General features: G+C 39.3%; 1 protein-coding gene across 13 annotated transcripts in view; it reads right to left on the reverse strand.

The window, feature by feature from the left end:
- Positions 1 to 3,682: 3,682 nt before the first annotated feature.
- Positions 3,683 to 27,034, reverse strand: part of EXPH5 (exophilin 5) — a 67,373-nt gene continuing 44,021 nt past the window's right edge. For 11 of the 13 annotated variants that reach the window (XM_082626362.1, XM_082626356.1, XM_082626363.1 and 8 more), the window contains 3 exons: positions 21,642 to 21,687; positions 13,473 to 13,608; positions 3,683 to 10,726 (listed from right to left, as the gene is read on the reverse strand). In XM_082626362.1, coding sequence (XP_082482488.1) covers positions 5,457 to 10,726; positions 13,473 to 13,608; positions 21,642 to 21,687 — 5,452 coding nt within the window. In that variant the 3' untranslated portion in view covers positions 3,683 to 5,456. The remainder of the gene's footprint in view (positions 10,727 to 13,472; positions 13,609 to 21,641; positions 21,688 to 27,034) is intronic. The other 2 variants (XM_082626361.1, XM_082626360.1) reach the window with 2 other exon arrangements.

Raw genomic sequence — 27,034 nt, forward strand, 5'->3', positions numbered from 1 at the left:
CGTAAACGTCATGTTTTTTGCCTTTTAGACTGAAAATGGAGGAGAAATGTAGAAAACTCTCTGGGTTTTCTATACAGTGCACTATAGAGGCTTGGTACAGTTCATAAGCAGCATCTCTGCCCTTGGTTTCTGGGATATCCCTGTGTCATTATAATAAATTCATCTTTTAACATTAGAGAATTGTCTAATTTTCAATGTTATTAATAAAAACCTTACTTGGGCTTAGACAAGCTTAGATCTCATAAAAATTCATAAAAAATTATTTTTGATTATTTCAGTAATATTTATTCAGCACCCACCTTTTGTCATGCATTCTGCAAGGTGCTGGGGATATAAACTCTGTGCCTGCCTTTCCATACATTACAGTTCCAAGGGTGGATTTTAGATTATGAGACAACTGGTTTAAATATTAACTTGCATTTAGAATCAGAATACAGGTGTATTTCCTCCTAGAACACACTACTCATTGGTTCAGTCTGAATCAGGCACTCATTCCTGAACCAATCAATCATGCTCAGACTCTTAGGGTCTTGTAAGAACATTGATTCTTCCACAGTGAACATGTGGTGGTGGTGGTGGTGGTGATGGGGTGTCAGTTGGATAATGGAATTGCCAGAGAAAAGAAAAAAGTGTCTACTGGGAAGACAATCATATCAGCAACCACTGCATACCTCCAAAGTATTTCTAGAAGTAATTCTGAGTTTACTCTAGACTGCAATGACAACATAATCTGGAAAAGATGGATGGGATAGAAAGCATGGGCTCAGAGGGAAAATTAGTGCTAGCATTTATTTTATTAAAACACAACGTTTCCTAAAAGTTCTCAACACAAGGAAAAAAACAATTTTCTTCTTCTTCTACCCCGCCTTCTTTTTGTATCTGTACGAGATGATGAATGTTAATAAACTTATTGTGACAATCATTTGGCAATATAGGTAAGTCATGTCATTATGCTGTACACTTTAAACTTATACAGTGCTGTATCTCAATTATATCTCAGTACAACTGAAAAAAAACCCCACAATTTTTCACAGACTGTAGTACAAATATTAATTTTCTAAAAGAATATAACTTATTATTCTCCTGGATAGTTAATCTTTTTAAAAACTTGTCTCTCATTTTTTATCTGTACACCCACTGATAAAACATTCTAAGTGCGTAAATACAATCATAATTACACACACACATAGATTCCTATGTATACCCATGTGTGTGTATGTATATTTATAGTTTCTATTTTGGAGGGGTCTTTGCTACCTCTTCTCTCTCTTTTCTGCTGTTCTTGAACATACCTACCCACCTCACCCCCCCTGTCTGGCCACAAAGCAACCAACATTAGTAGCCTAGTATGTAGCCCTCCATACATACACATGCATATGCAGGTTTCTTGGTTAATGCTTTAGAAAAATAAGATTTTGTATTTCTCACTCAATAGTACCTCATGCAAATTCTTCTAAGTCAACTTGTATAGTTATATCTTATTTTTTAAATGGTTTCATCACATTACATATGTGGGTGTTTATAATATATTCAGTCACTTCTTATTAGGTATTCACTTTGTTTCTGGTTTTTGCCACAACAAACATTGTAGCGATACAAATTATTATGTGTAACTCTATGCATATTAGTGCTTTTTATTTCTATTGGAGTGGTTTCTGGGGCAAATAAATATGATTAAGCCAACATCCTGATTCTGCATCTTCCTGGTCATAACAAGGACAGAAGCTCCCATGGCACTCCAATAATCTATGGCATGGTTTTAGGAATTGGACCCAGAATTTCAGCCTAATGTTTATCTCCTTGCTGTGTTTCTGAGCAAAGTATATATGCTTTAATAAATCCTTTTCTATTTCAACCACCTAGAGATTGTCTACAACTAAAAATCCTAGCTGATCTAATGTATTTTAAATTTTAATAAAGGACAGTAAAAATATTTTGAATAAAATACTGCTCATATTCAAGATGATGACACTCTCCTGTCCTTGGTAGAGAGATGGCTTTGGGTTCCTTTTCTAGAAAGATAAAAGATTAGTACAAATCTACTAATTTGTTTAGCAGGAATTAACATTGCATGTCTTACATTTCAACTGGAAAGATCTGCTTATCTTTCATAAGTACTACTGGGCAGTAGATGGCCTGACCCCACGGGGCTTCCTCTTCCTTTATAAGTGTGAGAACTCTCAGAGAGAAATGCCAGACCCTCTTCATTCCCCTCTCTTTTGCAGCCAGGTACGTTGATCTCCACTTGTTGGTTGGTTGCTTTTTGGTACAAGTGGAAGGAGAAGAGAGGAGGAGTCATTGTTTTCTAAAACTGATCTTATTCAATAGCCACCAGAAAGATTTATTTGAATACTTTTGTCCACCACACTCCACCTCCCCTTTTCTTTTTTGTATTCTTCCTGAAACTTTCACACTTAAAAATAATCATTTGAGGATGGGAATAAAAACCATGTCAAATAATGTATCTATTTAAATCATTTATTTCAACACAGGCATTGTTTCAAATTTGTACCTTGTCTTGTAACACATTTCATATCTAGAGAACAGGTTTGAGAACAAGTACATAAAAGGATTATTTGACAACATTTTAAACAAAAGTGCTTAAGGCTTATTACATGTTTCAGAAACACAGAAGTGCCAGTCACAAAGAGCCTCAAAGTAAAATATTTACATATTTACACTGTACATTTAAATGGGTTATTCTGAAGCATTATTATTATTATTAACAATAAACTCTTAGCAAAAAGGCCTCTTTAACCCTCTGGCATTCAATGGAGTATATTACTTTTATGGAGGTGCGGATATTCCAGTTTGATACCTAGCTTTACCATAACGTAAGTGGACTTTCTTTCACCACCTCAAGTACAGGCACACATGTACCTCCTACACAAAGCAGCTTTTATTAGCCTATCATCAGCCAAAACCTTGTTAGTAGCAGTTGGAGTTTTATTAACAGCGATGTATTTACAATATAAGGGGGTAAATTATTTAGAGGGAAGTCTCTAAAAATTAAAATAATCTCATTAAGCCCTATTTTAAATGGACTTTACATGTAAAATTTATGGCTATAGAAGTGTATTATTTAAACAAGTTAATAATTTACCAGGTACTTACTAGTATTGATTCCCTCATTATTTACTCCACTTATGTGACTATTTACTTTAATGATGATTATATATTTTAGAAAACGAGTTGTGAGTATAAAAATGACTATTATAAATTACTATAGCTATACCAAAAATGAATATTAAAAAGCAGCAGTTTGTATGTTAAAATACATAGACATTTGCTATACTTCTTTAACGAAGTGTTTTATAAAGGTATAAAATTATAGAAGGTGTTATTTTCATGAATTTTCTGTTTGCTTGACTTTTGAGCCAGACCAACAAGCAAACATTACAAATAGTGCAAGTGAGCACTGGCCATCAATGACCTTTGAATTCAGATGGTAGATTCTAGTACAGAGAAGCAGGGTCCCGAAGTAGTTGTTTAGCCTGACCTTAACTTACCTAACTGTTGATATAGGCTAAATTCAGTGAAAAATAAGCTAACTTCATCTCACCTTTTGTACAATACGTGTAGACTCAGAATATTTACTAATGATCATTTAAAAAACCAAGAATCTTAATATTAAAATATTAACTTCGAATATTTTAAAATTAAATAGAAAACATAGGTCATGGTTTATGAATTTTATTTAAATAATCAGATAAATAGAAAAAGGTAGAATTTACAAACATACATGAAACAAAGAATAAACTGTTATTTATTCTTCACCATACAAATTTAAATGGAAACGTTTAGAACAGTTGATTTAGAATTCTACTGTCAGTCTCTTTGAGGTCAGGATTGGCCAGAGCTTGAAGTTTAAGACAATTTATAGATTGAAGAAATAGCTTTCATGTAATTACCTCATTTTCCTTAGTTTTGAGTTTCATGAGAACAATGCAAACTAGCTCTGGCATTTTGCTTCTAGGCAAGGCAATGGTTAGGACGATAATAATAATATAGTCCTCCCTAGCATTTCTATCAGTTCCAAATTTCTGTATACTTCCCCAATACCTATCATTATCCTTAATTTATATGGATGAAACAGACTAGGTGAGAAAAATGGAAACTAAAATGAGGCCAGGAAGCAAATATAAACCAAACAAGATGAAATCCATTCATGCTGACCCTCACAGTACTAAGATCCAGGATGGCATGATTTCTGTAGTTCTAGCAGATTAGCTTCACTGCCACCTATTTATTGGTCTTTATGCTGATTAGGAGGAGAGAAAACCCCCAAAATTCCTCATGGCAAATAAAGAGTTAGGAAAGCCAAGTTATCAGTGGGTGTGACAAGTTATTTAGTCTAGATAAACTATTGAAGGAATCATAGTGACGAGCCCTTAGAAGTTCTGCCTTCTAATTTCCAAGGTCTGGTAAATGATCTGGCAAAGAAGCCTGTGAACCCCAAGGTGTCAGATCTGACTTGGTAGTACTTTAGGGACTTGACCAAGGCTACCACTTGCAACTAAAATGTCTCACATGGAAAAAAGTGTTCTATCCTGCAAATAAAGAAAAAATTTAAATGGATGGTTCTGGAGAAATGGAAAAAAAAAGGAACAGTTGCTGAGAGAGCTGCAGTAAGGATGTCAGTCTCATGAAGGGATGCATGCTTATCTCTACCCCTCAGTTATGTTCCCTTCCTAAGCAGAAATTCTGTGGCAAAGCCACCCTCTGTACCATCCTATAAACTATTTCAAAGGGATTCCTAGGAGTATTAATGTTCTTTGGCTTACTAGGGATTCACCTCTTCACCTATTATCTCAACAAGCACTTCAAATATGTGTCCCCTTGGCTCCACTATGGATAAAACAGGATGTCCTTATAGATATGCCCTTATCTTTGTTCAAAAGAAAAAAAAACCCAAAAAACCCAAACTCTAAACCTCCTAAATATTGATGAGTCAGACAGGATAATAATACTTACTCCATTGTTATCACCCTACATTTTATTTAATGCTATGAATATAAGGTATTGAAGAGGCAAGACCACAGTGGGTACAGTCGAAGATTCAAATCTTCGTTTTGCTGTTGTGCTGGGATATTAAAGTTGTAAATCACCATGAAAGGTATAAGAAAGTTAGGGGGAAAATAGAGCAGAAAACCAAAACTGGACAGTGAATTAGAGATTAAGTTTGGGCTGAGTGGCAGAAGGCCAAGGGTATATACAGAGGAAGAAAACAGCAGAGAATCCCTCTAAACAAGAATTCATTGCTCTAGAATTCAGGAAGTCTATATATAGGGTGTGGAGGGGGAAAAAAAGAGAATTTGGATTGTTTCAGAGCAGGAACTGCCCAGACTAGATTTTTTTTTTTTCTAATGTCTGTACTTTCCGTAGACATACATATTTGCACTTTACTTACATTACAAACTTTTGGTGAAAACGTTATACATTTTATAGAAAAAGCCTCACAGTTCTGACTCTTTGTCATTTTCATCCAGGTAGTATTCATCATCCGTGGTTGTGTCTGTGTCACAATCTGAGTCTACTGGATCATCTTCATAGATATTAAGTGGTGCACTTAGAGATGAGCCATCTTCTGGCATCTGCTTACTAGGAGAATTAGAACTTGATGACTTTGTTGGGTTAGAAGGGTTAACTACATCATCTTTCAGGAAGCCAGGGTTCTTAAGAAAACTTGGTTTCCATAATCTTCCTTGTGTGAGTGACCTCTTTACATTCTCCAAGAAAGCCAGCTGCTGTTCTTTCCCAAATATCCCATAGTCAATAGGTCTGGATATAGATGTTGCAGACCTAGGACCCATTTTTGGCCTGCTGTTGTACAAAGCCCAACTTTCATTTTCATCACAGGAGGGAAGTTCAGAAAAAGATTTGAATCTTCGACTGTACCCACTGTTGTTAGAGAATTCATTCCCAAGGGTCAGTTGACTCAGGGCATTGTCAATAGAAGTACTTTCAGAAAAATAACGCTCTCTGACTTTTGGAGGATGACTTTTTCGTAGTAGAGCACCGTGCACATTGATGCTTTTTAAACTCTTTGAACGATAGGGGTGTGGCTCAGGTTCCCACTCCAGAGATGAAGCACTCCTTTGTTGTTGCTGAAAACTGGCCAGTGGCATGCTTACTGTAGATTTCTCTGCAGGCTCCAACTGAAAAGGAGGGTTTAGCCCCCTCTGATGGTCAGGGAAGTCTGCTTCCCTGAGGCTGATCAATGAGGGTTGGGCCAGGGCTTCTGACTCTCCTTCCAAAATCTGAGCTACTGTTACATCCTTAGAATTCTCATACTTTAGTTGTGATTCTGAGATTTTTTTAAACTCATTATGATGTGGCTGTGAAATATTGTTAGACTTCTGATTGCTTAAGTGTGTAGAAGTTTCTCCGTTGGTTATTGCAGTAACCTGGAGAGGGTCCTCGGATTTCTCCACATTTACTCCATCATTACTTAACCTGCTTTCATCTGTGGATTCTGTGGACTTTAACGTAGGCACAGGGGAGTGTGGGTTGCACTCTGGTGTGCCAAGGGATAAGGTGCTAAAGCCAGAACTGTTCCCACTTTGAGGAAAGATAGTAGTTACATGTCTTCTGGGGTATAAATCTTCAGCTGGAAATTTTCTGCTTGCTTTGGACATAACTGCCAATCTGTGTTTAACTGAAGATCTGTTTCCCCCTTTTTCTAGGTCGTCCAAGCTTTTTTTACTTTTATTACTTCCTTCAGGAAGTGAAGGTTGATTCCATGCCAACTCCTGCATTTCATCTTTAGCCTTGCTCTCTGTCATATTTACCTCCTGACTTCTTTGAGGTAGTTCTCTGGGTTCAGACTGCAAACTGTCTGAATCTTGTTCACTCGAACAAGTCTTCTCATCAAGCTGTAGTTTACGCAAGGCTGGAGTAAGAGCAAAGACTTGGCTTTCTGAGTCAGAAGGTGGTTTATCAGGGTGTTTTGGGAAATCTTTTCTCATTTCCCCTCTTACTTCCCCGGGCTGCAATCCATTGGCGCTATCATCTGTAACTACGCCTGTTGTACCTTTCGGAAGACTTCCAGTAGCTGTAATGGCTACAGCACTACTTGTACACTCCCCAGGACTTCCAATGACTTGGGAATTTTCCACATTCTCTTCTGAACGGGCTGGGAGGTTAGAAAAACCACTGTTACCTGATTTAGTGGATCGCTGACAATTTTCAGATTCCTCTCCTGTAACTTTTTTTCCCTGAAGCATTAGTGAAGTATACAGGGTTTCACTTCGCAATATTTTCCCTTTCTCTTTCTTGCTTTGTGAATCACATAAAGGTGTTTTAGCTAAGTTGTGTGGGGAAATCTCTCTAGATTTAGGTTCTCCTTTATGAAGAGAAACATCTGCTTCAATAGAAGCAATTTCCTGTAATGTAGGTTCTGAGGACCCAAAACTCGGTAATTGTAAACCAGTCATGTTTTCAGTGGTGTGAGAAAGATGGCTATTCTCCTGAACAGAGCTGACCTGCATCTTTAGATCTTTAGATGAAGGTGTTCCTGACTGCTCTTGTGTAGAACAATTTAGTTTGTCTTTTTCTAAAGCTTTAGGAGACGTTTTAGTCCCCACTTTAGTTGATTCTGTAAGTGAATCGATATTTTGTGTATACTTTTGGAGGTTACAGAACTTTTTTCTGTGTTTCCTTGGTAGAGTATAATATATTGAAATCACCTCAAGACATTTCACATTATCTTCATCACCAGAAACAGAAAACATACTAGTAGTCTTAAATTTATGTAAGGTTTTCCCACTTTCTTTGCCTGACAAATCTGCACAAAAAGGTAAAGGGTGTTCATTTGGATGGGAAAATATACCTGTCCTGGAGGCAGAAATTCTACCATTCTTTTCAGTGCATTCTTGAAAGTATTCCTTCTGGTGGTGTCTTTTGCTGAAAGAACACTCCCAATCAGATGAGTCACTTCCCAGAGGGTTAATGAGTCTCTCCCAAGGCTTTAGTGTTATAGTAGAAGCATCTGTATCTGAGACTAAACCTTTTTCTCTTTCATCTCTTCCAGTTGAGGCATATGGAAACCCTGAGTCTGAAACTACTCCGGAATATTTGCTCTCTGACTCACAAGAACTGGGACTGAATTTGTTTGATGTGTACTTCCCTACTGGATCTTCCGCATCATTTTTGATTTGGAATGCAAGTGGCTCATTCCTAAACGAAGGAGGAACTATCTTACTTTCAGACTTCCTGTCATTGATGAGAAAACTGGCTGATTTTCTTGGTAAGGTACAATAAATTGTGTGAAGCTCAGGAGGCTTGGAATTGCTTTCAGTTTCCTCAATGAGGTTACTGCTGTCACTTGTAGGTATTGATCTACTTTCCATTTTGCTTAATTTTTTGGTATAGGATACACGTTGTCTTATTTTTCCTTTTCCCTTTCCATCCCTGAAAGGAGGATGTGAATGGCATTTGACAACATCAACCACTTCATTATGTACAGGCGTACAATTAACATTACTCTTTTGGTTTTCTGAGAGGCTTAGGGAAAACTGACTATTTTGGTTCTTGCAATCATTGTCTTTTTCTTCTCTTTCTCCCAGAGATAGATCTTTGCTTGAAGGACAACCCCAGGAGAACCCTGTAGTAGAAGGAATCACCAGAGCATCAAGGTAAGAATCATTTGATGGTGAGGAATCTGGTAGTGTACCTGATGACAGATCTAAAGAATCACATGGCATACTGTGGTCGGCAGGTGACTTGCTACAGTTGGTAGAGTAACTTGTGGTACATGGTTCTTCCTTGGTATCTACAACAGCAGGCTCTACTGGAGACTGTGCATTTTGATTATCAGTACGTTCAGGACTCCCGTGGTTATTTTTAACAATGTTTGAAATATCTTTATTTCTTCCTGTTAATTCCTGGTGACAACCTTGATTTGGGCTGAGAAAAGGTGATGTTGTTCTGCTTTTCTGAATGAAAGGAAGGGAAGTTGCTGAGCCAAGTTTTCTGTTCCCAGTATAACTCTTATATTTTTTAAGTTCATTGGCTTTATGAATTTTGGAGATATCTCTCCTGGAGATGACTCCAGGCAAACTTTTTGATCTTATTGTTATAGATGCATTAGAAACAAATGTGTTGCTCTTGGCTGAGTCCTGGGAGAGGAGATTTTGAAAATCAGGTAAAGGGTTAGAAATTACTGTCTGTGAAACAAGTTGGGGTATTTCACCTGTCATGTTTGTCTGGTCTATCTTGTTTAGTTGTTTGTCTTTTTCCAAAACAGATCCATTCAAGTCTTTCTCATTATTCACTTCTGTGACCAAGATAGTGGGTTGGCTTTCAGTCAGAGGTGGAGAATCAACTGAATCACTGTTGGTCCCAGTGACTTCTGTATAGTTTCTGATTGGAAGAGAAGCAGGCTTAATTTTCTGCAAAGTGACTGTGGGATTCTGAAAGTTGGGACTCTGAGGATTCTCTCTGGAATTCCCGTCAGGAATCTGTGGGAAGGTAGTTTTGAATGAGGATGCTAGAGTTTGAGCAATTCCAAATGAGTAAGGTTCTTTGTTTATTTGTAGTTCCATAGGAGAACTGTCCTGTTGATATTCTAACCCACCAGAGTTGATATGATAGCTTGAACCAGACATGGGGCAAACATTTGGTGCACTGAAATGTGTAGACTGGTTCCTATTAACTTGTGACACCTCCATGCTCTCCAGTGTGGATGCCTGAGAATCAAACTGTGAGGGATGTGGCTTCTCTTGGTTTCTGGAAATACTTGTCCTGTACCTAGGAGAAACTGACCCCCAGTGTTGAGAAGGAACACTATGAAAATGACCAGCTGACAATGCACTATTTGCTTCAATGGAGATCATTTCAAAGTCTCTGTCAGAAGAAGTGAATGGTTTCCTGCTTTGATGAAAGTCAGACCAGGAAGAATGTTCTTCCTGTTGGCCCCAAAAAGGACTTTGTCCAAATCTCTGTTCCCTGCTCCATCCAGAGGTATTGCTAAGGAAAGACCTAGTAAATGGGTTATCTTCATGGTAGAATGGCATATTCTCTGAGTTCTCATATGGGTCAGCACTCATTGCATTATTCATGGGGGCATTTAAACCAACACTTTGGTGAACACTCTGTGGATGGTAAAATTCATATCTCCTATCCTCCTGAAAACACCTGGGATACATATACTGGTCAGCAAGGTCAGTTTCCGTTGGTGATGGTGCCCTCAGGAACTCTTCCTGGTTCTGCCTATCTCTAGAGGAATCTGATCTATTCCATATAATAGATGATAAAGGAGTTCTCTTTGGGCTCTGTTGGTGGCTTGGTGGTATAAACCCAGTCTTGTTCTGAGTTGTGGCTGAAAAAGGTAAGCTTCTTGCTGTGAAATACCCTGTAGCTGGTGAGACTGATTGTTGTCTGCTGTCAAAATACAGAGAAATACTACCAAAAATATTCTTTTGCACATAATCTTCTTTTAGGACTCTGGGTTCCCTTGTCCTGTACATATCACAGATTGTCCTTGTTCTAGGAGAAAAGGTTTTAAAACCTTCCTTAGGGGTTCCTGGTCTTAAGACATCATAGATAGACATATTAGAAGTTTCATTACAGCAATTTTTGTGCCTTGCTGTGATATTACGGTGTTTATTCCCACTGGAGTAAAAACGACTGAACTGTGCTCTTGATCCATAGTTGAGAGGTGTTCTGGCATTCAATGAGCTTGGAGACTGTTCCTGAGCCAGTTTTCCATCCAAATCATCTAAAACTAAAAGGAGAATATGCATCATTTTTTTGCATAAGATTTTCCAGTCTAATAATATTTTGAGTTGTTGAAGTCTCTGCTTGAAGAAACATAATCCCTTATAATTTTTAGATCATGTCACCATAAATGTTATGACATTAATTTTGATTATGTCTTTAAGATAGTTTGACTTTTACAAGCCTGTAATGGAAGTTTCTTTTTCATTTTCACACTTTTTCAAATCACACATTTTCAAAGTTGACCTTCCAAAATGCCTTAAGAACATAAAAGCCACAGTTTTTCCCCTAACCATAAATTTTAATCATGGTTTCTAGTGAATCTTTTGTGTCACTAGGTAGCTATAATGTTTCCAATTATGTTTACCTCAGGGGATTGTAAAAGATATGAAAGTCTATAAATAACATGAGTTCTTAGTTGCACTTAGTTGCACATTACTGCCAAAAGTTGAGCATCCAATTTATTAACATACTTATTTGGATGGTAATAGATATATTTTATCATATTCATGTTACAATAAATATGAGTAAATTGTGTATTTTTTGAAGAAATGTTCATTAAAAAAATAAAATCTGACATGAGAAATAAGTTATGGGATTATTAAAATTGCTGAAGAACTTTTTGGTTTACAGAAATCTATCCTTCTGAGTTACATAAAATGGTGCGCTCTCTTTGGTTAATTAAAATTTGTCATTAAAAATTGTAATTTTAGGGGCTTCCCTTGTGGCGCAGTGGTTGAGAGTCCGCCTGCCGATGCAGGGGACATGGGTTTGTGCCCCAGTCCGGGAAGATCCCACATGCCGCGGAGCGGCTAGGCCCGTGAGCCATGGCCTCTGAGCCTGTGCGTCTGGAGCCTGTGCTCCACAACGGGAGAGGCCACGACAGTGAGAGGCCCACGGACAGCAAGAAAAAAAAAAAAGTAATTGTAACTCTTCAATGACAGGGAAAGTGAGGTATATCGGTATCTGAGTGAATGTAAGTGAGACGTACTTATAATATACCAATTATGTTAGGACAGTTGCTGAAGGGGTTTTTGATATCTGCTGTGAATTTTCTCTACGCTATTTTATTTGTAAGTTGGTACTATTAAGTTCGCATAGGCAGCAAAAGAACTAGTCTTGAGCATTAAAGATCTGTAACTAAGGAATACTTCAGGGTAAACATTCCTCAACGTTTTAATGAAAAAAATTATTTTTCTCCTGTCCCTGAAATAATTTATTTCCTACATCCACAAATAAAATAATCAAGCAATGCCAAAATATAAGGCAGGGCAAAAAGAAAACTACATAAATCTGTCTTTAAAGCAAATTATAATGAAATCTCTTTGATTTCTGTTTTTCCTTTCAAGCTGTTCATAGTTTTTTCTTCCTCCTTAAATAAAGTCTTTTGCTGACTACAAAAGCAATGTATGGTAAATACAGGAAAGTATAACAAAAGAGGTAAAATCACCTGGAGTCCTTCTTCCCAGAGATAACCACTCTTAACATCAGTATCACGGGACTTTAAATTATTCAAAGTCACTTTGATTCCCAAATTAATACTGCTATTTGACTCACTACTCTTGAGGTCAAAATAATTCCTGTTCTGCTTCTCCTTTTTATTTTCAGAGAGGTCAAGTCATTTTTTTTTTTTTTTTCATTTCATAAAAAGTAGCTCTCCTCTACTAGCAAAACCTTTGTTTTGGAACAGAAGTTTTCCTCTGGGTCTCTTTTCTCTGAAGCAAGTTCTCCGCCAGTAACCATCTTACTGAAAGTTGTTAACCAACCAGCTGGATGTCTCTCAATGATCACACCACCTGTCCTAACTATAGGGCTGAGGTGACATCATTGCCCTTGCAAATTGAATTTAGTTCCTCAAGGTGAAGCTAGTGAATGATTTCAGACTTCACTTTTCAAATGGCTAAGCTTATTTTATATAGAATAAACTATGTCAAGGTGAGCTATGCTTGTATAATAAGGTCCATGTGTATATAGTACTTTTGGAACCTGTTTTAGTCTTTATTGTCATCTATTGTACAAGGTTAATTGTTTAACAACAATCAGATTTCATCACAGTGCATTCAGGTCCTAATCAGGAACAATATAAGTCTATTAAGGTCAGTAAACTTTATAGATATATTTCCTAAAGACATATTTTTTCCTTTTTACCTGAGTTTAAATATTAAACATTATTACCTTTCCATAGATTTATCAGGCCTTGATCCAAGAATATTTGCTTAGATTATATTTAAATATAAGATTCTTTAGGGACTTCCCTGGTGGTGCAGTGGTTACAAATCCGCCTGCCAATGCAGGGGACATGGGTTCGAGCCCTGGTCTGAGAAGATCCCACATGCCGCGGAGCAACTAAGCCTGTGCACCACAACTACTGAGCCTGTGCTCTAGAGCCCGTGAGCCACAACTACTGAGCCCATGTGCCACAGCTACTGAAACCCGCACACCTAAAAGCCCACGCACCGCAAAGAAGAGTAGCCCCCGCTCACCACAACTAGAGAAAGCCTGCACAGAGCAACAAAGACCCAACACAGCAATAAACAAACAAACAAACAAACAAACAAATAAAAATAAATGATTCTTTAATATTTGTGTTAATAGCATGTAACCACATACTCTTCAGGTAAGGTAAACGAGAGGGACTTCAAAAATGAAGTACAGGGTTTGATACATTTTGAGCACTTTAATACAGACTGTAATTATTATTTGCTTTCCTTTACTACTGGGAATTCCAAAGGCAATTCAATGCATAGACTTACCTTGGAAAAACTCATCCTCTAGCAGTGAAGCATCCCACGGAGGCATGCTACTTTCCTCCCTCATGCCTGCTGGCTTGGGGACAAACGCACTGTCAATGGGTTGATTTTCCAGAGGTGAATTGTATATTTTTGCCTGCTAATTTTAAAATAGAAAATGTAATATTATTTCTGGAACTTCCCCAGCCAACATGTTCCCACAAAAATGTCCCAAGCTTAAAGGTCCTAGTCTAAAGACAGCAAATAAATTTTCCTAACATTTATTTCTCTAGTTGTAATGTTTTGTTGCTTTTGCAATTTGCAAGTGATCACAAACTTCTCCATACCTACATTAATTCCTTTTAGTATGAGCCTCTCCCTGCAAAAGATTCCTACAAATTTACATAGCACTACAAAAATCTTAAGGAGGTTCCTGGAAAATAGGAAAGAAATTGACCTCTCCTGAGTGGGGAATGTTGTATCTCTGGCCCCAGTGGCTGTAATTTTAGATTTCTTAACACTGTACCTATTTTCTCTCAAGAGGCGGTTAGCTGAAACTTGTGGTGGATCTTAAGATTTGTAAACTTGATGGATTTAGGGAAAAAAAGTATTTCTATCCACGGAAATCATGTAGAATGGTAGAACCTCCCAGATACACATAAGGAGCTGATTAATCATTCTGAAAAAAAGGCGCTGAAAAGCATGACCTTATAATTTTTTTTTAAACCTTTGCTAGTTTTATAGGATTTAGGAGAATGATGTAGAGTTCTTTACTAGCAAATTTTATCTTGATTTCATTAAATCCATCACTGCTCTACTTTTAAGTTTTAATTTGTCTTTACAACCTTGGGGAATTATCCACTCCCACACCTCCACTTCCTTTTGCCAAAACTCCATTTGCATTTCCTCTGTCAAACTGGCTCTGCCACTCATGACTCCACTTTAACTCATCCTGCCTGCATCCTGCACAAGGCCACTTCCCATTCCAATTGCTTTATTTTCAGTTCACTTTCTACCCAGTTCTTGCTGCTTGAATCCTTCTCTTCCCCAATTTTTCTCTTTTTATTTGATGTTCACTATCACATTTAATCTCATCTTGAATGCTTAAGGCCAAATCTCTAATCTTTCTAAAGCTCCAGCTTTTTAACTTCTCCAACACAGGTCTGTCCAATTCTAAAGCCTAGGTTCTCTTAATCCTTGCATTCATCATAATCTAGTATTTTTATACCTGTTTGTTTTCATTCTCAAGATCTAGGTCAGTAATTTCTTACAGAAGCCCTGCCCAAATTTCATTGACTTGTCATTTTCAGTTCTATGGGTAAGCTGTAATTGAATACATACAGAGGAGACATAGTAATAAAAAAAATAATCCAATGATAATTTATTGGTTATTGGATATAATTTAACACACTCATGTTAAATTCAGAAGTAAACAAATATTAGAAGCACAATATAACTATAGGGATATAATTGGAGGTAATAAAACTAGAAACTAATCATTTGAAAAATCAGATCAGTTACAGTTACAGTTTTCTATCTACAGTGCATCGAGGTGTTCTCTTTTGTGTCCTACCTACTGTCTCTCCAAGTCTTTATTTGTGCTAATAACAATTAGCCATGAACCTTATAAGCCCATTCTTCCCAAACCTGCAGTTTTGGTAGTTGGTGCAGAGTAGATACATTTAAGAGAATAGTAAGCATCATTGTCTCCCAACCATTTCAACATTCAAATAAACTTCAGATTTCCTCTATGTAGACCAGAGTACATTCTTTTTGGCCTCCTGGATCACATTCCTTTATAATGAATTTATAATGAAATGCAAAGACATGAACTGAACACTCAGGTGAAGAGATGAACCTCTCTAGGCGGGAAGGGTTTCTACCAAGAGACTGTGAATATAACATCCTTTGTTTATATTTCTCCACAGATCTTCTGCTTCAAGCCCACCCTTATTCACCTAAGATATTAAGGATGTTTCCAACACATGGAGATATTATATGGCTAAGAGAGATAAATCCTTCTGCGGCTCAGAGCACACACAGATCCTCAGTCAGGGGTCAGTCTTGGACTCCGAATCTTCCTCCAAAGAATATTCTGTGCCGTAACGTTATCATAAAAGATGAAGCCTATTTCCCAAAACTGGCCTAGAGGATGAGGCCCAAACACCTCCGTGCAGCAAAATAGTGTCAAAATCCTTTTCCAACTTTTGATTTAAGCCTTTCTTCCCCAACTAGCTTTAATCCCCATGCTCCAAGCTCTCTACACACAGTCCTCTAAAATGCTGTGCACTTCTTCTGAGGACTCTGTGTCTCTGCTCCTGATCTTTGCTCTTTCTCCTCTTCTTCTGGAAAATATCAGCTCATCCTTCGGAGTCCAGTTCCTATATCACCCTCTCTGTTAGTCCTTCTCCAATTCTTGCAGGAATAACTAATTACCACAGTAGTCTTTATGCACCTCTGGTATCATACATTTTATTTCATATCAAAGTTGTTTACATTCTCTCCACTTTTACTTTATCCCTCGACTTCTACCCTTCCTCCCTTACCCTCTCACACATTCTAATCCCCACTCTGATCTAGGAAACCAGGGATTCAGAGACACATGAATAAAATCCTGGAAGTGGACCAAATTCTAAACTAACTAAGAAAGCAAAGTATTCTACTTTGTATCCTGAGCACCTTGCATAGCATCAGCATATAAGAGACTGACTCATATTTACTGAACTGAATTCAAAGACGATGCTTCCCACAATAATATTTCCCACGTCTGAACTTCTCCAATACATTTTTGTACACTCTTTTGATACTATCTTATATTTGAACAAAATTACGCATTTATTCAGTTTTCAATATACTTTAAAAATATCTTCTCTCATTTGATCCTTAGAACAAACTTGTGAAATAGGTAGGGATTTTCACTTTGCAGATGAAAAAACGGAGTCTCAGTTAAGTACCTTACTCAAGTCACAGGAATGATAAAAGGTGACACTGGCTACTGACACTCATATGGTCTGATCTCTAATCCTATTTTCTCCACTACATTGCTTTCTATTTTCATTTTACTAATGTACATTTCTTCAATCAGGTCGTAAACTCTCTGAAGACAGGAACCTTGCTTTTAAACATTCCATACCCTCCACGCACACAGTTATGGATTGATTTTCAATATACCAAGGTAGAAAATTACATATATAAGATTTTTAGTGAAGATTATTACAGAAATTGAGACACTGAATATTTACAATATTGACTCAATATAGCATGTCTGAGGTAGGAAAACATAATGGTTAAGCACATGAATACCAAACAAGTCCAAATTCTGGTTCTCTCTCTTAAAAGCTGTACAACTTTGGGCAAGTTGCTTAACGTTTCTGTTCTGTACCTTAGTTTCTTTCTTGGAATAATGAAAAAAAAGACAACAACGCAACAACAACACTCATCTCATAGTGTTGCTGTGAGGATTAAATGAATTAATAGTTATAAAACACTTTAGAATGGTGTTTAGCACTTAGTAATTCCTCATCGTTAGCCATTACTAGTCTTCTGTGGTTACAGAGAATTTCCTGGAGGACTCCTGCAGGTGCTTGTAGCGTAATGAGTTAGAAAAGTGTCCTACAGGATTAGAGGCCAGAGTCTCAAAATGCTGGCTTTAGGGTCTCAGTTACATTCTTAAACATGGTACACAGAATATGCTGAGCAAAACAAGGCCATTTTTCCAACCCCAATTAACTCTACTGATAACATCTGCAATTCTGATATGATTAGACAAACAAACCTCTGTCACAGAGTAACCTCAGACTATCTGAGAACTTCTAGGGTAGCCAAACCTGTAGAACAGCTGTTGGAACTGAAGCCGAAGCTCATGGATGTTATCAAATGCCTTGATAAAGTCAACAAGTTAATTTTTCAAGGTGTTCTTGAATTTATTCTGCATCTGTTTTCCTGCAAAGGTCAAACCCAGCATTGCACCTTGTGGCTTAAAACCACACATTCATTTCTTCTTTCAGTTTCTGAGTACTCATGTTGTGCCAGGAAGTGGGGATACACAGGTGAGCAGGCATAGTCCCAGTCTTAGGGAGCTCACACCAGCCTAGTCTGGTTATGCCACATTGGAGGTATGTTTCTAGGGGTACAGAGTTGGCATATCATCTAAGAGCAGACCCAGTCAGAATTTGTTCAGAAATAAGGAGTGACCAAGTGGCCAAGGCTATACAGTTTGTCTATTCTCGGAGATGGCGGCTACTTTGATTTTGGATTCCTCGCCTTTAAGGAGATGGTTCTCAACTGGGGTCAATTTGCTCCTCATGGAACATTTGGCAATTTCTGGAGATAGTTTTGATTGTCACAATTTAGTGGAGGAGAACTACTGGCATCTAGTAGGATGCCACTAAACATCCTACAGTTCACAGGAGAGGCCCCACAGCAAAGAATTATTCAGCCCAAGATGTCAGAAGTGCTGAAGTAGAGAGAAAGTCTGAGCTAGAAGATCTCTAAGTTTCTCTTGTCAACCTAAATAAAAGGGTAAACTGAGGCAAGATCGAGAGATGAGTTTAGTTAGCAATAGCAGAGGACTTGCAATTTGGAACACACAAACTGTAGCGAGCTTCAGGCAAGTCTGCTGAGGGTTTGGGATAGGCTGTATTTGGGCAGGGAATGTAAAGAGGGGAGAGTTCAATTCGAGTCTGTTAAAACCGACTTATATATACTACCAAATGGAAAATAGATAGCTAGTGGGAAGCAGCCGCATAGCACAGGGAGATCAGCTCGGAGCTTTGTGACCACCTGAGGGGGGGATAGGGAGGGTGGGAAGGAGACGCAAGAGGGAGGAGATATGAGGATATATATATATGTATGGCTGATTCACTTTGTTATAAAGCAGAAACTAACACACCATTGTAAAGCAATTATACTCCAATAAAGATGTTTTAAAAAACCACACAAATGGAGACCAGCTTTGAAAATTTCCTGAGCAGACAAAACCAGTCCAGTCATACAAACAAAGCTCAGTTCAGCTTATTTTGTGAGGCCAACCTGACCCGGATAATTTTGTTCATGCCTCTGGAAACCATAAGCAAAACTTTGCAAGGTTGATAGGAGGCAATCCCTGACCAATTCCCTGTCATTTAAGAAAATTCCAATATTATTATCAGTTTTCTGTAAATCAGGCATTTATAAGAAATCAGTTTCTTGGTCCTTAAGTTTTGTCTTCCTCAGGGAACATGTGTCAGATTTTCCATTTTATGCAATGTATCCTCTGGTTCCATTTTAGACTGAAATTCTTTCACACTTTCTAGCTCTAAAAATTTTGTTTTCTGAAACCCTTTGCTTCTTTTAAGCTGATGTAAATGTATATTTATTTATTTATTTTTGGCTGCATTGAGTCTTCGTTGCTGCGCGCAGGCTTTCTCTAGTTGCGGTGAGCGGGGGCTACTCTTCGTTGTGGTGCACGGGCTTCTCATTGCGGTGGCTTCTCTTTGTTGCAGAGCACGGGGCTCTAGGCACGCAGGCTTCAGTAGTTGTGGCATGCGGGCTCTAGAGCACAGGCTCAATAGTTATGGCGCATGGGCTTAGTTGCTCTGCAGCATGTGGGATCTTCCCGGACCAGGGATCAAACCCATGTCCCCTGCATTGGCAGGCAGATTCCTAACCACTGCGCCACCAGGGAAGTCCCTGATGTATATGTATAAATAGCAGCTTCCTTCTCTCTCTCTCTTTTAAAAAAAATATTTATTTATTTATTTGGCTGTGCTGGGTCTTAGTTGCGGTACGTGGGATCTTTTAGTTGTGGCATGCAGGCTCTTAGTTGTGGCATGCAAACTGTTAGTTGCGCATGCATATGGGATCAAGTTCCCTGACCAGGGATCGAACCCGGGCCCCCTGCATTGGGAGCACGAAGTCTTAACCACTGGACCCCAGGGAAGTCCCAGCTTCCTTCTCTTTGAATGGAAGGTCATCCAAGAATGTAGTACAACCTCCTACAAAATGTTGGAATCCCCCTTGTACCATTCCTGCTAGGCTACCAACCAAGTGAGAGGAAGTTCATTATCTTAAATCTTGGCAAGAATCCCTGTGGCATCAAAGGCCAAATTCCACTTCTCTGCAGGTTAAGGGGATAGGACTTTCATGGATAAATAATGGAGATCTACATGTTATACAAAACCCTTGTCTTCAACAATAGTTTCATTATTTTCTCTCTCCTACTTTTTATAATAGTTATTAACTGGGAGCTACAATCATCGGCTTGAGTTTCATTTATATTCTCAGTTCTTACTTTTTTAGATTGACATGCTCTGAGCAGTAAAATGGTTTAAGGCAAGCAGCAATTAAGAGTGCCAAAGAAGGATATCTACTAATCCTCAGACTGGACTTTCAAATCCCAAATACTCCAGATTAGCTCTCCTGTTTTATAACTTCTAGGTGCTCACATTTCTTTTTATGTTCCTCATTTGTTTCAGACCCCATGGCTCTTAAATGGGAAAGGAGGGTTAGCTCTGAGCACTTCTCTGAGGAAAAGCAAGAGCACAGAAGCATCCTGAAGTAAGCCTCTGTCCTTTTAGAGAACAAAGCTGCGTGTGTGCCAGTTCAGTCCACTGCTCAGTTAAAGGAGAGTCTGCAGGTGGCAAGCAACTGGGGCTCATAAACAAACAGGGCTTTGGGGCTGTTGGAGCTGTAGGCATTTTTGTGTGTGTGTGTGTGTGGTATGCGGACCTCTCACTCTTGTGGCCTCTCCCGTTGCGGAGCACAGGCTCCGGACGTGCAGGCTCAGCGGCCATGGCTCACGGGCCCAGCTGCTCCGCGGCATGCGGGATCTTCCCGGACCGGGGCACGAACCCGTGTCCCCTGCATCGGCAGGCGGACTCTCAACCACTGCGCCACCAGGGAAGCCCTGTAGGCATTTTTGACTTCTGGCTACCGAGTTAACAGAGACCCGGGTTTTTCAATCCTGATTATACCATTTTCCAGTATGACCTTGAGCATGATCTTTAAATTCTCTGAACCTCAGTTTCTTCATCTTTAAATGGGAATAATAATAGTACGTACTTCATAGATTACCTCTGGGGATTGAATGAAGTGACCCATGTCAAGTACCTGGATAATAGCAAGTTCTCCATCAGAATGTAGCAGTTGCTGCTGCTGGCGTCATGGTTGGGGCTCAAGCATATAAAGGAGAGAGATAGGGCTCAATGTTATCTAGAAAGAAGTAGCATTACTCTGAAGAAGAAAGGAGGCTCATGTTTGTTTGTGAAGTAAAGAACCTCTGTTTATATGCACTCCTCACCAGAATTTTATCTCATGCTCTTTGAAAAAAGAAGAGAGAGAAAGGTAGATATTAGTACTAAGGGCCATCAATTGAGACATGCCTCTACCTTCCTCCTGCACTCTTAGGTACCTTCCAAAACTCCATCTTTCTTTCATCACCAAACCATATGAGTTACACAGGAAGACACAAGTGTGTGTAGATCAAAAGTCATGACAGCAAAAAAGTAAGAAACAGAAAACTTAAAGCTTCTCAATCTTATAAGCATGTGAACACAGAGATAAATTTAAATTTAAGCCCTTTAAGTGGAGGTCCTGTTGGGTCAGTCCCCTCATGTGAACCTGTTCTGTCCAAATGCATCTCACCTATCAGTGGCTTCCTCTTTGAATACAAATGATGATGTTGCCCGGAATAGGTCTAGCGCAGACCCACACTGGTTTGAAGTTTATTTGGAAATTTTCAAAGCTGGTCTCCATTGATTTTGACAGCCTCAAACTGAACTCTCCCCTCTTTACATTCCCTGCCCAAATACAGCCTACCCCAAACCCTCAGCAGACTTGCCTGCAGCTCGCTACAGTTTGCATGCCCCAAATTGCAATTCCTCTGCTATCCCCAAATAAATTCTTCCTCTGTCGAACATTTTAGGGCTGTACAGGACTGACACGTGGTAAAATATCAGAGGTGCTAACGACAGTCTCTGTGGACACACAATGGCCTCACTCCTCCTGGCACAGCCTGCTGTTTGAGTATTTTAGTACCACAGCCAACTGGAAACAGATCACAGCTGGGAAACTTTGAACTCTGTAGGAGAAATCTAAGCTTCTCAAGGAAATTTCAAACTGCGCCAATGAGAATTCTATTTAAGTAGGTAGCCAGTCAGGAATTACATTAATTCTGAGTTCTTCAGCATAACCTTTAGTTCTTTGGTTACTTACCAAAGCAGTTCCCCTCACAGACACAGGAGGTATGTGGTCGTCACATCTGTGAAAAGAATTTGAAATAACTTCTTTGAAGAAGTGCCTAACTTTTGGAAAATCAATAGCATGTTTGCTATTATATCTTGATATCTTGAGAAGATATATTTCTGATGCTTAGTAGGGAGACATTTCTTAGTGCACTGTTGAAAAATCTTTCAGAAACATTTTCCTATTCTTGCTTAGGATCAATGTTTTACATCTTTGTCACTCAGGTAGACAAGAAAAATTACATAATAGTGGATTTGTACTTGAACATAGCATGAAGACTTATTACAAAAACAGTTATATTTGTTGAGTGTTTACTGTGTGTCAGGCAGTATTCTCATGCTCTATAGGCATGTTATCTCATTTAAATACATCACTCTTGTCAAGTGGATACTATGACAACTCTCATTTTACAGATCAGAAAGTTAGAAGACACTATACAAGGTACATAGTGGCTGAGCTCAGAGCCGGCCACAGGCTGACTGAATCTAGAGCTCTCATTCTTGATCAGTATGGCACACAGAATTTTCTTGTAAATGGGAAACAGATTTTCTGCTTCTGTACATTTTTATTTTAAAGAGAGAGTAAGTCAGAACCAGACTCAACAATTCTTAAGGGAATTTTTTAAAAAGCAAACCTTATAAAGATGACTTCAGGATGCTTATTTTTATAAATATGCCTTATTTATTATGAAATCATCTTGAAGGAGAACAATTATGCTTTTACTATTTATGTTGCTTCTCTAAAATTCAGTAGAAGGTGAAAAATTTTAAAGACATAGGTCCAAAATTGAGATAAATTTTGATTTTTTAAAATCTATAATCCTATGCCAGGGTATGCTGCCTGAATTGCAGCTTAAGAGTTAATAGACCATAATGACTCAGAGCTCTTGTATGAAATCAAGTCCTCTCCTTCGCTAAGAGAACAGCAAGATGGAATCAAGAATTAAACAAACTGAGACTCTAGGTCAGATCAATTGAAAGTGGCAAGATGCAGTTTTCCTTATTCAAACTCCTAGTTGCTTCATGGTTCTTGAAAGTTAAGCATAAAACCTGGGAGGCCAAGCAATTTTATATTTAAAAGATACCAACATGTATTTTATAGTTTAGCTCAAAATTTAAACAGAAATTAAAATTAAAAATTTTTTTCGTATTATTCTGAAATACCAGCTCTATACTAATAATATTTAGAAGTTGAAATACTGTTTATATTCATATGCTTCCTTTTCATACAGCTTTATTGAACTTGCAAGGCTTCTACATGCTAGGCACTATTTTGAGGGCTTTGGAGGAAATAAATATGCCTGAGATAGAGACCCTGTTCTCTGAGACGCTTTACGATAGGAAAGATTAGATACATAAAGAGCCAAAGTGCAAGCCACAATGTGAAAAGGACAATACAGAGGCTTAAGTAAAATATGCTGAAAATGCAGAGGGGCCAGTGAGCACTTGCCGAGATAAACGGAAAGGCAACAGGGAGAGAAGGTGGTGGTCGAACAGGTATGAGAGGAAAAGAACAGCAGGAGCACAAGCCTGAGATGTAAGAGAGTAAGGGAGGCGGGGAACTGGCAAGGAATTCAGTTTGCCTGGAGCCAAGAGAACGTCCAGATTGTGAAGATTCTTTCCAGAGCCCTGCAGAGCTGCCGGCTTCATGGTGTCGCTGCGCAGCTCAGCAGTCTCATCAGCTCAGCCAGGCCCCTGGTCTGATTTGGAGTGAAAGGAGCAGGGGCAAGAATCAGTTTCTGAGGGTAGCAGGTGGCACAGTTGGGACAGAGTGTCACCGAGTGGGAGGGTGTGCTGTGAGTGGGAGGATGCATGTTCCCTGACAGTGTGCAAGGCCGTGTGGATTTAGGTTGCAGGCAGTGTATAGGACTCAGGAGGCTTGGAGGCCCAGAGTCTCCATGGTCACTTCCAGGCCCGCCTTCAGGTTAATTTATGTTTCTGATGTGAAAGGCTTCCACTTGTAGAGTGAATAAAAACAACAGTGCAATCACAAAAGCTATGCTGGTTAAAGTCCTCTGGACTTGGTGATTTCAAGAGATTGTAAGCTATCTCACCTGCATTTGCTTACAAGTCCTACTGAGCCATACCTTAAAGATCTCTCACATATATTCCCACTTCACCAGCTATAGGTAGAGCAGTTTCTCAGCCTTGGTACTACCGGCATTTCTTCAGTGTAGTGGTTTGTCACATGTGTTATATGATGTTTAGCAACATCTCTGACCCCTACCCACTAGATGCCAATAGCACCCACCCTTCAGTTATGAAAACCAGAAATGTCTTTAGACATTGTCAAGTGGCTTTTGGGGTGCAAAATTGCCCCTGCTTGAGAACCACTGTGCTAAAGTGATTTTTCTAAAATGAAAATCTCATTATGTCACTTCTCTGTTTAATGAAAAAAAATATATACAATATGCACACACGCAGGAAATATACCAAAATAATTAGTGTTTGTCCAGGTCAGTGGGTGGGGGGTGATTTTATCTGTTTTATATATGAATACATATACATATATAATATATATAATAAGGAAAAGAATGGTATTTTTAGAAAAAGTGATTAAGGGCTCCCTGCTGTCTAAAGGATCAAGTCCAAGCTCCTTAGCATTGCATGTATAAGGTTCCTATGTTCCGGCCTTTGCCAGCTGCTCGAACCCCACCTCTTATCAGTCTCTCCTCATACTTGGTCACTGAACCTCAATGACCTAGATGAGTTCTTGCTTGTTTCCAGTCTCTGCATCTTTGCTGAACCATTCTTTCTGCCCAGCGCAACCTCCTAACTCTTAATTGCCTCGCTCAGTCCTATGTGTCCTTCAGAAATTGGCTCTCTTGGGCTTTCCTGGTGGCGCAGTGGTTGAGAGTCCGCCTGCCGATGCAGGGGACACGGGTTCGTGCCCCGATCCGGGAAGATCCCACATGCCGCGGAGCGTCTGGGCCCGTGAGCCATGGCCTCTGAGCCTGTGCGTCCAGAGCCTGTGCTCCGCAACGGGAGAGGCCACAACAGTGAGGGGCCCGCGTAAAGCAAAAAAAAAAAAAAAAAAAGAAATTGGCTCTCTTTTTCTAGGAATGCTTCTGTATCCTCCAGTCTGAATTATCTGCTTCTCCTATAATGTTCTCATGGCAGGAATACCATGCATCCACCACAGCACTCACCATACGATACCACAATCATCCGTGTACTCGGCTGTCACCCAGGCTGTCACTCAGAGGTCACCCCTGTGTGTCTTCTAAAGAGCAGCCCTTCCTCAAGATCCTTACTGACATTTGCCAGAAAACGGCCATAATGAATATACGAATAAATCCATGATGATTGCGATGTGATCAGCACTTCCTAGAGTTCTGCCCAACCACACGCAGTCATCTGGTGTTCCCTACTAGATTCTGAAGTCCTCCAGGTGGGGACAACTTTGCCTTATTTTCACGATTTTATCTCCAGCACTAAACACAGTATCTGATCCAGAGCAGGACTTTGATAAATAAATAAAAGAGAAGCTATCACCTCAGCTATTAGTACCATGCCAGGAATTCTGACGGCCCTGCCATAATGGGGGTGGGAAGCTCTGCCACCATGGCTCCCAAACCTGGATGAGCATCCAAATATCCTAGGGAATTAAAAATAAATAAAGTGCTCCACTTCAGACCTGAATCAGAATCTCAAGGCTAGGGCCTGGTTATCTGTCATTATTTGAAAATGCTGATGAAATTCTAATAATGGGAGCCACTCCCTTTGTCATGCTTCTCCCTCCTGTCACCACAATCCTATTGTTTATCTGTGGACACCACACCTGGGATCACTGAAGAAGAATTTCCAGAGAAGGATTTTGCTTACTCTGATCTCTCCTTTGATCTAGGTGTCTTACATTCCTGTGTCCTCCAACTGAAGCCTAGTCACTTAGCAGGAAAAAGGAAGGCAGCATGTTTCCAAAAACATTTGGAAAGAGAGAAAAAGGAAGAGTGAGAGAGACAGACAGAAAACAGAATGCAGGGAAAACAGTAATCTGCCTTTTAAACTTTCCAAAATAGCATTTGATCTTTTGCTTATGTAAACTGGACTGCCTAGGCTGTGTACATCCTATGATAGATCAGGTAAATTTGGGCACCCACCAAAACTCTGCATCCTCGGGTAAAAAAATCATCCGAAAGGAACAGGGTAGTGGGCAGGCATACCCTCACTCCAGGAGAGCAGCTGTCACGCTATAATCACAGCTGTGTGGTGAGTATTTACTGTATGCTATACACTGTGATGGTCCTCAAAGGAAAGAAGCCAACTTAAATTTAACTGTACATGTTACTCATGAGTCTTATGAACTAGTTCTCTTGTACTTCCACTTTGCCCTAGTCCTTGGGACTACAACAAAGGAAAGTGTAGAGGGGAAAACAATCAACATCTCTAAAATCACCATCATGAATTGGTGGCACATAGCTTCATAGCTTTAAGAATGTGTGTAGACGTGAAGGGGCCCCTTTGCAGGGACGACTTCATTGTGGAGTGTGTTGGTGCATGGAACAGAGGGTGGCACATCACCTATTCACGGTGAGGGGTGCATCAGTGGAATAACCGGGGGTCTGGAATAAGAAAAAGTAACTGCAGATACTGCTGGGCAGCCAGGAAGGCTGCATTTATAAGCTCATGATAAGCTATTAGGTACTTGCTGAACTATGTGGAGGTGATGGAGTTACTGAAATTCTGTGGCAGGGACTGAGCACCATATCTCAGGCAATAAACACCCCAAAACAAGACACAAGGAAACATAACTTACAGGGAACTATTAGGAGAAAGATACACAATCCAGTCAGCCCTCAGTGTCCACAGGTTCTGCGGATTCAGCTAACTGCGGATGGAACCCTGGTTGGCTGAATCTGTGGCTATGGAGGGCTAACTGTACATTTTGTATAAGATACTTGAGCACCTGTGGGTTTGGGTATCCGCAGGAGGTTCCCAGAACCAATCCCCTGCAGATACCAAGGTACAATTGTATATGTATGTTTTCTTGAATTTTTGGCTAGCAATAAATGAATTAAAACATTAATGGAAAATTTTCTTTGTTCCTGGGGTTGTGGTAGAGTCATAGAGAGTACAGTTCAATCATTTACAAATAGGATTAAAATAATAAGGGGATAATTTGGGAAGTACATAAATTTGGGAGGAGAAACTTCAGTAGTCATATTTGAATCAGAAATAGCAAAACTTTTTGCCTTTTTATTAATTAATGAAGTCACTATGTTCCCATGGCTTTCTAGGGGTTGGCTTTCTTTCTGTGATTTGCAGAAGATCCTCTTAAACTGCTTTGCTGACTTGTCCTCCAGAGGACAGAGTGTGACAAAGTTGAGTCTTGATGGCTTCAGCAAGTAGAAACCTGCCTCGCAC

This window comes from Mesoplodon mirus (genome assembly GCF_964341445.2).
Source record: "Mesoplodon mirus genome assembly, chromosome: 7".
In the NCBI taxonomy this organism is placed as follows: Eukaryota; Metazoa; Chordata; class Mammalia; order Artiodactyla; family Ziphiidae; genus Mesoplodon; species Mesoplodon mirus.